The 12562-nt window shown below is 42.5% G+C and overlaps 1 protein-coding gene across 1 annotated transcript in view; it reads right to left on the bottom strand.

Annotated features, from left to right (window-relative positions):
* Window positions 1-12562, bottom strand: part of Msh2 (mutS homolog 2) — a 52562-nt gene that overhangs the window by 22583 nt on the left and 17417 nt on the right. The window contains exons 7-8 of the mRNA XM_027417993.2: window positions 11242-11441; window positions 712-821 (exon numbers count right to left, since the gene is read on the bottom strand). Coding sequence (XP_027273794.1) covers window positions 712-821; window positions 11242-11441 — 310 coding nt within the window. The remainder of the gene's footprint in view (window positions 1-711; window positions 822-11241; window positions 11442-12562) is intronic.

Below are 12562 nucleotides of genomic sequence, written 5' to 3'. Positions count from 1 at the left end.
TGCATATTTTGTGCAAATTAACCCCATCTGCCCCACCCCCCAAAAAAAACTTCTCTACAGGAAAAAATAAACATTTTCATTTATCCCTAACTCTTTTTTTTTTTTTTTGAGACAGTTTTTCATTATAGTTCACACTGAGCCTGAATTCATCCAATCCATTTCAGTCTCCTGAGAGCTGAGATTACATAAGCCACCATGGCCAATACTTCTAGTAACTACAATTCCTTCTGTCTTGGAATTAAAATGTAATTCTAATTTATGACACATTTTCTTCCATGTTTGAACAACATACATCCTTATAATCCTTCGCTCTCAACACTCTGAGTGAGGCAGGAGGGTAAACAAGAGGAAGAGCCCCTGTACCCAGGCCACTTACACCCAGCAATCACTCTGCCACTGACTTTCACCTTCACTGAAATAACCGCTGTTTTAAAGGACAAAAGGGATGGGGCTGGATGGAGCACCAGGATGGACACCTGCCCACCTCATCAAGGCCCTGGATCTGATCCCAGGACTCCTATCAAATCCATTTCTTCCTTGTCTGTCACTTCAACTTACATAGATAGGCTTCCAAAGGAGCCACAATGCCAAAAAAAAAAAAAAAAGCCCTCAATAGAAATCACATTTTTTCTTATGTGCTTTTTTAGTTTTATGCTTGCTCTTTTCTTTTCAAAAATATTCTGCTGAGGGAATTAAATGTAAATCTCATACCTGATCCATATCCAAAGTTGTTTCTATCATTTCTTGAAATTTCGAAAAATCAGAACGAAGATCAATAAGAGGAGTCACGAAAACTGCCATCAACAATGCCTGGTGCCTTCCTAAAACAAAGCAAAATCAAAAATAAAGACAGCCGCTCATAACAAAATAGAACATCATTTGAACCACAAAGCACAAACTGTGCAGGTCTCCAAACTTAATTGTATAGTTATGTCTTAATGAAAAGTGAACCCTGAGTTTATTCTACAGACAGGGAAATACTGTGGCGCCACCCAGGCCTCCTACGATGACACTGCCTTCCCTGCATGTCTGTCTTCTTCTTCAGAAGCCATACAGAAACATTAATTACAACTCAATGAACATTGCTTCTTGCAGATCTAATGAGACAAAGTCAAAGAAAGCCTTTAAAATAAGACCTCTAATTTACATTTCTAAATTCCATTAACAACACAAGTGTTCCAACTAACAGGCTAACTAATCAAGTCTTTAAAAAACTGAACTTGGATGTGAAAGAGTCATGCTGGGGAATTGCGTGAGGAAGAGAACAGCACCAACAAAGTAAACTGCAAGGAGTGAAGTCAGAACTGGACACCAGCCCCAAGCTTTCTGCTCTTTGGCTTTCTCATCTGCAACATGGTGTCCCAAGCCCCCTTTCCTTGTCAGGACAATGGCATATCGATGACAACAGCCAGAAGATAGGTGCATGAGGTAATACAGCACATAGGCAGTGCTCCACACTGAGCAGTTACTAGACACTACCACTAGTAATCAGCTGCTGTAGAATAATCCTTCTGCACACTGTGTGAATACATGTCACTATGATTGGTTTAATAAACAAGCTGATTGACCAATAGCTAAACAGGATAAAGTCAGGCAGGAAAGCCAAACTAAGATTGATGGGATGAAGGGTGGATCAGAAGAAACACCAGCCAGCTGCCAAGGAAGCAGGACACATATAGAAAATGAGTTAACAAGCCATGAGTCAAGTGGCAAAGCACAGATCAGAAACATGGGTTAATTTAAGTGTAAGAGTTAGCTAGTAACAAGCCTGAGCTATCGGCCAAGCATCTGTAAATAATATTAAGCCTCTGTATTTGGGAGCAGGCAGTTGGGGCAGGAAAACTACATCTCCAGTTAGGACACAAGGATTTTTTTCCCTCTCATCTCCAATAAATTCTTACAGGAATTCTGCGAGTGATCCCTTACCCACTAAATTTATTACCAAAGTAACAAAATCCAATTTCAGTAGCTCTTGAATGAGAATGATGAAAAGCTATTATGAAGTCATGTTTCATTATTAACCACAACAGCCTCTAACCCACTGAGAAAACAGTACATATGTGTGAAACATTTAGTCAGACTGTAAACAACACTTTGCCTACATAATGTCTGTTGTGTTACAATGCCTGGCTCTTTATCTCCTTGGCTTAGAAACTACTGGTAAAAGGATGAATGGCAGCCAATCAAAACAGTGATGCTGGATTGAAGAATGGCTTTCTTCCCTGCCTTCATTTATGTTTGCAAAGGGATAATGGCAGTGTGACCCTGCAAGCCCAGCACTTTGAAGACTGAGGCAGGAGAATCGCTAAGTTCTGAGGGCAGCCTTACTATACTATGAGAGCCTGTCTCAGAAAATCTAAACCACTTCCACCATGAACGAATCTTAGCAATGAAGATCTCAGAGGTATTAATATCCACTTTGCTTTCCACTACGCTAAGATATGTAGATGAAGGGTACAAAAACAGTTGCCAATGCTTTAAAAAAATAAAATAAAAAAGCCCCCAACATACAGACTGAATTTTGAGCCTCAGTGCAAATGTGTAATTTGTTGAAACTGGACTCTTATTAAAAGCAAACACCCCGCCACCGGGTGTGTTGAGACACGCCTTTAATCTGCAAGGTGAACTCAATGAGTTGGAGGTCAGCCTCATATACAGAGCTAGTCCCAGGCCAGTGAGTGCTATAGATGTCTTTCATTCCAGTTCCAGGGTTCAACATCCTTAGAGGACACTAGGCACAAATGTGGTTCACACACATGCAGGTAAAATACCTATACACATAAAAATTTTTTCCCATGGTATTACAAAAATACCTGTTATAGATGTAAGACTCTTAAAACCCTCTCCAACACAGACCTCCTGTATCCTCACTACCATCCTGGAATTCCTTCTCTGATTTCTAATCTCTACTGAACCTCAGTTGCCAGTTTCTATCTGGATATTGAAAAACTACATTCTCTACAAACTGCCACATCCTAGACAGCCCTATGCAAGCTAAGGCAAGGTCCACAAACCCCTTGAAAGCAAGATAGAACATGAACACAGAAGAAATTCCGCCATTATATCTTCTCTGACCTTTACTGTCTTTTTCCTCATTATTAATACAGGTATAAACTTGAGTAGTATCATCAGACCACTGTCTGTTATCAGCCAAAATATCAACTACACTTATGTCATAAAATAGCTTCTGGAGTTATCCTAAAGTTTCATTTATATTTATTACTTCAGGAGGTAGAGAGATGGCGCACTGGGTAAGAGTATGAATGAATCCAAGCTCAGTTTTCAGACCCAGCTGGGCAGCTAACAATTATCCAGAGGTATTAGGCCCACATGTACATAATTAAAATTAGAAATAAAAATTCATTACTTCCTTTTTTAAAAGATTTTATTTATTTATTATGTATACAGTCTTCTGCCTGCACGCCAGCAGAGGGCACAAGATCTCATTCAAGGTGGTTGTGAGCCACCATGTGGTTGCCAGGAATTGAACTCAGGACCTCTGGAAGAACAGTCAGTGCTCTTAACCACTTAATTAAATAATATCTTAAACAAAAAATAGATAAATTAGGCATAAAATAATTTACATATCTGATGAGTTGTTTTAATCTGCTAATTTATTATTTTAGACTGTACCCCAGCATCTTTGAGACAGCAATGAAGGTCAATTTTGTGCTTTCAAAGCCCCATTTCTGGATGTGAGGGCAATCTAGCTTTAGCATATCAATCTGTTGACATGTCTGAATGTAATTGGCCCCAATAAGCTCATAGGGAGTGGCACTATTAGGAGGTGTGGCTTTGTTAGGGGGGGTATGGACTTGTTGGAGGAAGTGGGTCACTGTGGGGGTGGGCTTTGAGGTCTCATATGCTCAGGATACTGCCCACTGTCTCAGTCCACTTCCTGTTGCCTTATGATCAAGATGTAGCCTGCTAACACCATGTCTGCCTCCATGCCATCATGCTCCCCACCATTATTATGGACTAAACCTCTGAACTGTAAGGGAGCTGCCACAATTAATGTTTTCTTTATAAGAGTTGTTGTGGTCATGGTGTCTCTTCATAGCAATAGGGACAATAACTAAGACAGGTGTCATCCCTGTGGGATCCCACCTAAAGCTAAGCAGCCACTTTTGTCAAGGGGGTTGAGCACCTGCTGGGACCTCCCAATAAGCCAGCAAGTGCTTATTTCTTACAGAGAAAAACTTTTATCACTGCAAACCTACTTTCCATACAGTTGCTGCCCCCTACTGTCTGTGAAGAGACTTTACTTTCAGTGTTTTCTGGACTAACAGTATAGCCTAGAATCAATCAGAACCGAAAACATCACAAGACAGCAAGTTACATGTAATTTCTATAAATAATATACACTAACCCGCTTTTTCAAAATCATGCTTTTGCTCTAAAAACTTTATACTTGCTTTATTTTCTTTTGTTACAAATTAGTCTGTTTTGGTTTCCTCTGTGAAATCAACACACTAAGGAACAATGCTGAACTCTTCAAAATTGATGGGGATGGGAGGGCCCACAGAATAAAGAAATCGGGAACACAACAGAACAAGACCTCAGCATAGAGTCTACCTGCCCAGGCTGCATCCGTTTGTTATATTTAGCAACAAACAGCTAACTCAGCAAATGTCAGCTTGGTCCTGTGGTCAAGAATAGAAGCAACTGGGTGAACAGAATATGAAAGGAGGTGCAAGCTTTCAGAAACTCAAATAGAAAGAAGAGAGCATAGACTGGTACCAAGGAAGGACACAGACTAGAATGCTTTTTATTTATTTATTCTGGGGGGCTTTGTTTGTTTGTCTTCGAAACAGGATCTCTCTACATAGTATTGGCTGTCTTAGAACTCATTCTGTAGAGCAGGCTGGCTTCAAACTCAGGTTTGTCTGCCTCTGCCTCCCGAGTGCTGGGACTAAAGGTGTGCATCACCACTGCCCTGCCAGCACATGCCTTTTATCTCAGCACTTGGGAGACAGAAGCAGGCAGATCTCTGAGTTTGAAGCCAGCCTGATCTACACAGCAAGTTCCAGGAAAGCCAGGGTTCATGAGACCCCATTCAAAAAGACCAAAATAAATAAATTAAATGTTTTAAGCTGACTTCTCAGAAAACAAAATGATATTTGTTTACTGTGGTAGAATATTATTTTAAGGTGTGTGACTTTTGTTTATGCTGCATTTGTTTAACTCTGTGAAGCAGTGTTTCTTTGTCTAAAACACCTGGTGATCTAATAAAGAGCTGAACAGCCAATAGCAAGGCAGGAGCAAGGAAAGGTGGGGCTGGCAGTCAGAGAGAATAAATAGGAGGAGAACCTAGGCAGAGGAGAGAGCAAGAGAACAAGGAGAGGAAGCCAACCAGACACGGAGTAAGAATGAAAGTAAGATTTACAGAAGAGAGAGATTAAAAACCCAGAAGAAAAGACAGATGGGTTAATTTAAGATAAAAAAAGCTGGCTAGAAACAAGTCAAGTCTCCATGTATGTAATTATTTGGGAGCTGTGTAGTAGACTCAAAAACAAAAACAAAAAAACAAAACAAAACAAAAAAAAAACAAAAGCCAAAAGAGCAAAAAACATACAACAGTTTATAAGGTGAGAGATAGGTGAAAAAAGCTAAGTCCAAAATGCAGACTGTCTGGAGCACTTACCTCCATAGTTACATTGCATCCCTAATTCTTGTCAATCACCTAATATTGCTGGAAGATACTGTTGAAACCAGAAAAAAATTATATAATATGGAAATGCAAGACCAATGCCACTCATTTATACCATGGGAAAAATGAAGTACAAAGAGGAGAAACAAACAATCACAGTGAATGGAAACAGGGACATCCCAAGAACTATCTTAAGTTAACTTTAGTGGAACTAACAAGAGTTCACAACTAATGAGGAACCCTGAGTAGGGCGTGAACTAAGAAGAAATGCCATGTTTGTCTGTCTGCTTTGTGTATGTGCTATGGTCCACGTGTGAAGACCAGAGGGCACATGCAGGACTCAGTTCTTCTCACTGGACGAGTTATGACGATTGCACTCCTATTGCCAGGCTTGGGAGTGAGCCTTTACCACTCAGGGATTTCACCAGCTCAGAGCAGGAATATTTCTATAAAAGTACTGTGAAAGGAAGAGCACTGTCTTAGTTAGGGTTTCTATTGCTGTGAAGAGACATTATGAGTGTGGCAACTCTTATAAAGGAAGTATTTAACCGGTGTAGCTTACAGTTTCAGAGGTTTAGTCCATTATCATCATGGTGCCACATGGCAGTGTGCAGGCAGACGTGGGTAGTGTCCTACATCTTGACTTGCAGGCAACAGGAAGTGGTCTGATTCTTTTGGCATGGCTTGAGCATACATGAGACCTCAAAGCCCACCTCCACAGTCACACACGTGTTCAACAAGGCCACACTCCTTTTTCTTCTTTCCATTTGTTTGTATGTGGTGTGTGCACCCATGCTCAGATCTGTGTAGATGCTCATGCATGTGAAGGCTGAAGGCTGCTGTCAAGGAGTTTCCCTGACTGCTCTTCCACATTAGTCTTTAGAGGGAAGGTCTGTGTATGTTTGTGTTAGGGTGTCGGATCCCCTGGAACAGGAGTTACAGACAGATGTGAGCCACCATGTGGGTGCTGGGAACTGAACTCAGGTCCCCTGGAAGAGTAATGAGTGCTCTTAACAACTGAGCCATTTCTTCATTCTGAGGGAAGGTCTCTTAATCAAACCCAGAGCTCGCTGATGTGACTACCCTTACTAGTCAGCTTGGTACTTCAAGGATCCCTTATGGCCACCTAGAATCAGAAGCACCTGCACCTGACATTTCCATGGTTTCTGGAGATCCCAATCTCAGTTGATGGAGGATGTCCTTCTGTATGTTTCTCTTATTGGTTGATGAATAAAACACTGTTTGGCCAGTAGAGGCAGAAAGATAACCGAGGCTAGGAGATGAGAATTATGGGAAAGGTAGGCAAAGAGAGACTGCAAAAGATGCCCTGAAGAAACTGGGAAGACAGGATGCACCAGGTGTTCTCTGGTAAAATAAGCCCATGTAGAAATACATAGATTAGTAGTTATGGGTTAATAATTAAGAGAGAGAGCTGGGCGTTGTTTGCGTACGCCTTTAATCCCAGTACCTGGGAGGCAGAGGCAGGCGGATCTCTGTGAGTTTGAGGCCAGCCTGTCTACAGAGTGAGTTCCAGGACAGCCTCCAAAACAATACAGAGGAACCCTGTCTTGAAAAAAAAAAAAGAGAGAGAAAGAGAGAGCTAGCCAATAAGAAGCCCTAGTGACCAGTCAACAGTTTTATAATTAATATAGTATCTGTGTGTTTATTTGGGGCTAAAGCAGCTGTGGGTCCAGGCGGGAAAGAAAATCCAGCAGCACTCAGTCCCCATGCCTGTGTACCAAGTGGTTTAACTGCTAAGCCATCTCCCTAACCCTTTATTACCTCAGACCAACAAATGGTTCAGTGGGTAAGGGGACCTGCTGTCAAGTATGACTACCTGAGTTCAATTCCTAGGACCCAGATGATGGAGGTGAACCAACTACCCAAAGTTGCCCTCCTACTTCAATATTTTTCCCTGGTGTAAGAAGAGACTTTGAGAGCCCATCCCACCTGAAGTGATGCTCTCTCGGCCTGGACACATGGGGGAGGGCCTAGGCCCAACCCAGGATGATGTGGTGGACTTTGGGGAGCCCCCCCCCCATGTGGAGGGCCCTACCCTCCCTGAAGAGTGGAGGGGGAATGAGGTAGGGGGCTCATGGGGTGATTGGGGGAGGGGAAGAAGAGCAAGCTTGTTCCTAATTTGAATTAATTAGAAAAAAAAAGTTTTAAGTAAGGAAAAAGGTTAACATAAGATTTAATGTGGGGCTGGATAGCTCAGCAGTTAAGAGCACTGGCTGCTCTTCCAGAGGTACTGAGTTCAATTCCCAGCAACCACATGGTGGCTCACAACGATCTGTGATGAAATCTGGCGCCCTCTTCTGGCCTGCAAGCATACATGCAGACACAATACTATACACAATAAATAAATCCTAAAAAAAAAAAAAGATTTAATGTATATTCTGTCATCACGAATCGAATTTAAATCTGTCTGGAAAAGAACCAAATTTTCCCACAGTACTAAAGGATCTACTCAAACCCAGTCAGGCACACAAGCAGGCTACCACCAAGCCACTAAGGGCTATGTTAATAGTTCTCAGTGCTGTTGACATTTGGTTGGAACTTAAAATACTTTACATGTTAGATACTTAATAACACTATAGAAACTGAAGTTGGTGCTGTAGAAACATACATTCACTTCAAGGTAAAAGCTACACGTAGGGGCACTTACTTGTTCTAGAAGAATGGGAACTAAGCTCGAATGCCTAGCAGCCAGATAGAGAGTAAGGCATGGCTGCACCTATGACCCCACCGTGCGGTAGGCAGCAGCAGATCCCAAGAGCTCACCTCACCAGTCACTCAACCCAACTAGAAAGGCAAGTATCTGATTCAGTGAGAACCTCTGTCCCAAGGCAGTAAGGCAGAGAGTACAGAAAATACCTAACATGTTGCTTTGGGCACTTTTTTTTTTTTTTTTTTTTTTAAAGGCAGGGTTTCTCTGTGGCTTTGGTGGCTGTCCTGGAACTAGCTTTTGTAGATCAGGCTGGTCTCGAACTCACAGAGATCCGACTGCCTCTGCCTTCCAGTGCTGGTATTAAAGGTGTGCACCATTACCACCCGGCTGACCTGGGCACATATATTCATAAGTGCATACACTGCTTTTACATCCATGCACCACAGATTGCACTCATACACATTTGTCAAGCTAGTTGACTTTACTCATTAATATGCTATCAGCTTTTTTTTGGGAGACAGGGTGTTATGTATTCTACTTTGACCTTGAACTCACATAAAGGGCTCTAGCAGGTCAGGACATGGCAAATAGGCATTCTCCTTCCCCTTCCACCTCTCCTTTCCCTTGCTAAACCCTTAAATTACATTCCTAAAGCTAGCCACCAAGATCTATCCCATATTTGGCCATTTTCTTATGCCTGACTCATCCCTGAGGCAGATCATCAAGGTCCAACTGTCAAAACATCAAGGCCCACCAATCAAAAATCCCCATTTGGCTACCTTAATTTAAATAATCCATCAGAATTTATCAACCCATCTCAGCTCATTCTAACAGGAGGCCACTTACCTCTTAAAATTAACACTTACAAAGCTATTTGCTAGATTCAGATTCAGTGGCCTTATCTCTTTGCCTTGCTTCAAAAGGATCTCTTTGTATTTGGGTGTGGTCTGTGCCTAACCCAGGGTCCATCGAGGAGCACCCCAAAATACTTGATTCACTATATGGCCAAGGATCACACAAAATGCCTGGTTTTCCTGTTTCTACTTCTCAGGGACTGGCTAATAAGCTTATGCCACCACAGCTAGCTAGGAACTTCATTTCGATCTCAACTGTGAGCATGGCAAGACCCTCTGTCCTATCATGGGATGTGCTTAAGTTAATTCTACCAAGCTTTACACCAGCCCGTGGGCTTGCTGTTGAGACAGGGTTGTGCTGGATGGCCAGGCTGATCTCAAACCCAAGTTAGTCCTCCCACCTAGCATCCAGAGGAACTGGGAACACAGGTCTCTGGAAGAGCCCAATTTGTTCATTCCTTTTGTTAAGGTTCGTACATGGTGATGACTGCTGGTTATAATGTAACTATGACAAACACACAAGCATAAACATACAAAATGGTATAATATTCAGAGTAGCTTGCTGAGCTTCTCAGTGTGTATTGGGATTGGTGACTTGTACATTGTCACAGTAAGGCCTTCCTCAGAGCCCTGACTCTAGAGGCTAGTTATCAAACAGGAAAATGCTCCCCGGACAGCAAACATGTTGATCTGGTTTGGTTTTGAGACAAGAACTCTAGCCCAGGCTAGCCTCAAACTCTCAGTAGCTGAGGATGACCCTCCTGAGTGATATATTAGAGGCTTACTTCCAGGAGTGTGCCTCCACACCCGTCTTTCTGCACTGCTGAGGACTGAACCCAAGGTTATGGGCAAGCTGGGCCAGCACTCTACCAATTGGGCCACATTCCTTTGCCCCCAGAAAACATTTTTTAAGTCCCTGTTGGACTCCACCTTGTGCTCCGTGGTTCCAAAGGGCAAGATGCACATCCTTCCATGTCATACTCCCGCTGGACTGTATCCTGTTCCTATAACAAACTACAACCATACACACTGTCCTATGACTCTTTAGCAACAAAACTGTTTAAATGACTGCTACTCTGTGTGACTATCCCATTAATAATATACCCAGTAACACTGACATTGCTCTTTATCTGGGTCAGAGCACTAAAAATTGTGTGTGCTAGGCAAGTGCTTGACCAGGCTATTTTTCACTTCCTTTTGGAGACAGGGTCTTCTTATGTAACTGGCCCAGGCTGATCTCAAACTCAAAGATTCACCTGTCTCTACCTCTTGAGTGGTGGAATATAAAGGCTTACACCACCATGCCTGGCCTACTTCTTTTTGTTTATTTAGATGGTTGGTTTCTATGAGATAGGGTCTCAATGCATAGCCCTGGCTGGCCTTGAACTAGCTATGTAGACCAAGCTTGTCTCAGACTTACAGAGATCTGCTTGCCTCTTCTTCTTGAGTGCCTGGGCCATTTATCTGTTTATCTGCAAGCATCTCACTTTGTATACCAGGCTGGACTAGAGTTATTCTGTACCGTAGGTAGGCCTTGTATTTGCTATTTATTCTCATGCCTGAACCGCCACTGGTAGCTGGGAGACAGGACTGAGCCATCAACCTTGGTGAGAATTCATTTCTAGGATTGCAAAATACATCCACACGATACTAAGTAGCAAACATTCCAAGTTATCTCAAGACTTCTGGCTTCCACCATCAAGTGAAGCTTAATACAACCTATTAGAAACCTGTCATCAGAGAGGGTACTAGACCTGCCTTGCCTTTCATTAAAAAAATAAAAATAAAAATAAAACAAACAGCACCTTTGTCCAGCATGTGAGTGAAGCAAGACAGGGCTGATCAAAAAATAGAAAAGCAAAGCCGGGGGCAGGCAGTGGTGGCGCATGCCTTTAATCCCAGCACTCAGGAGGCAGAGGCAGTCAGTTGGATCTCTGAGTTTGAGGCCAGCCTGGTATACAAAGTGAGAGGCAGGAAAGGCTCCAAAACTACACAGAGAAACACTGTCTCGGAAAAAAAAAAAGATAGAAAAGCAAAAGAGTTAAGTGAAACAAAGTTGTCATTACCTTGGTATTTCTTCAGAGCCTGTATGACGCTGGGGAGCTGGTTCACACCCTGATATAGTCGGTAGCAGTCTTGTAAGTTCGCTGCTTGTCTCTGAAACTTCTTGGCAAGTCGGTTAAGATCTGGAAATCGACGAAGTAAGTCCTCCTGTAAAGTCTGCCTCAGTTCTGAATCCTCAACAAAAGTCTCTACTAAATTTAATCTGAAAAAATAAATAGAGGAAATGATAAAATGGCTCAATAGGTAGGCACTTGTCACCAAGCTTAAGTTCCTGAGTTCAATTCCCAGGGAGTCCAGGGAGTCCACACAGTAGAACTCACTCCCCCAAGTTGTCCTCTGACTTCCACCAGTGTGCCAAACACACACACACACACACACACACACACACACACACACACACACACCCTTCTTTAAATGAGACAGGGTTGAAAGAGACATTAAATCACTATCCTGGCTCTTGGTCTTCCTCAGTACTGGGTTATACTACATATGGACTACATATGGGTCTCACTGTGGTTAGCTAAAAAGAAAAGAAAGAAAAAAGGAAAAACCTTAAAAATGAAAAATTAAGCCAGATAGTCATAGCACATGCCTTTAATCCCAGCACAGGGGAGGCAGAGGCAGGTGGATCTCAGCAAATTCAAGGTGTACAGAATAAGTTCCAGGGGCTACACAGAGAAACCCTGTCTGGGGGGTAGAGGGCAGAGGAGACAGGGAGAGAGAGTGGTGGAGAGAAGGGGAGACTGGGAGGGGAAGGAGGGAGGGGAAGAGAACGGGGGAGAGAAGGAGAGGAGGGAGCCCATCTATAAGGCTAACACAAGAGAAACACAGTCAGCCACCTCATAATGCACCTGGGAGGTGAAGGCAGGGTCAGAAGGGAGGGGATCCCTGCCTAGCAAAGTGAGTTACAGGACACCCTGCCTCAAAGCAAAGAACAGCACACTAGCACACAGCAATTCGAAACACTCCCTCAGTCTGACCCAGATACCCTGAAAAGCCTAATGAATTGCTAGTTTCATAAGCCTACTCAGTAAACCACTTCAGAAGTAAATTATAGTGTCAGTTTACATTTCTAGATAACAGATGTCATAAAAAAAAAAAGGAAAAGACTTCTGTTTCCTTGACAATGCCACTTTAAAAACCACAATTTCAGACACATCAAAGCTACCACTGGCATTAACAGAGTATACCTATCAGTCATATTAAATTCAATCTCTCAGCTGCACAAAATTAGACACTGTATTAAATCAACATTTAACTGGAACATGAGATGTATTTTTAGAGTCAGTTAATCCCCGAAATTCCAACATGACTCTTTGGAAA

This window comes from Cricetulus griseus, chromosome 5, assembly GCF_003668045.3.
Source record: "Cricetulus griseus strain 17A/GY chromosome 5, alternate assembly CriGri-PICRH-1.0, whole genome shotgun sequence".
Taxonomy (NCBI): Eukaryota; Metazoa; Chordata; class Mammalia; order Rodentia; family Cricetidae; genus Cricetulus; species Cricetulus griseus.
The sequence above is the reverse complement of the archived record's forward strand: the minus strand, read 5'-3'. Positions and strand labels throughout refer to the sequence as shown.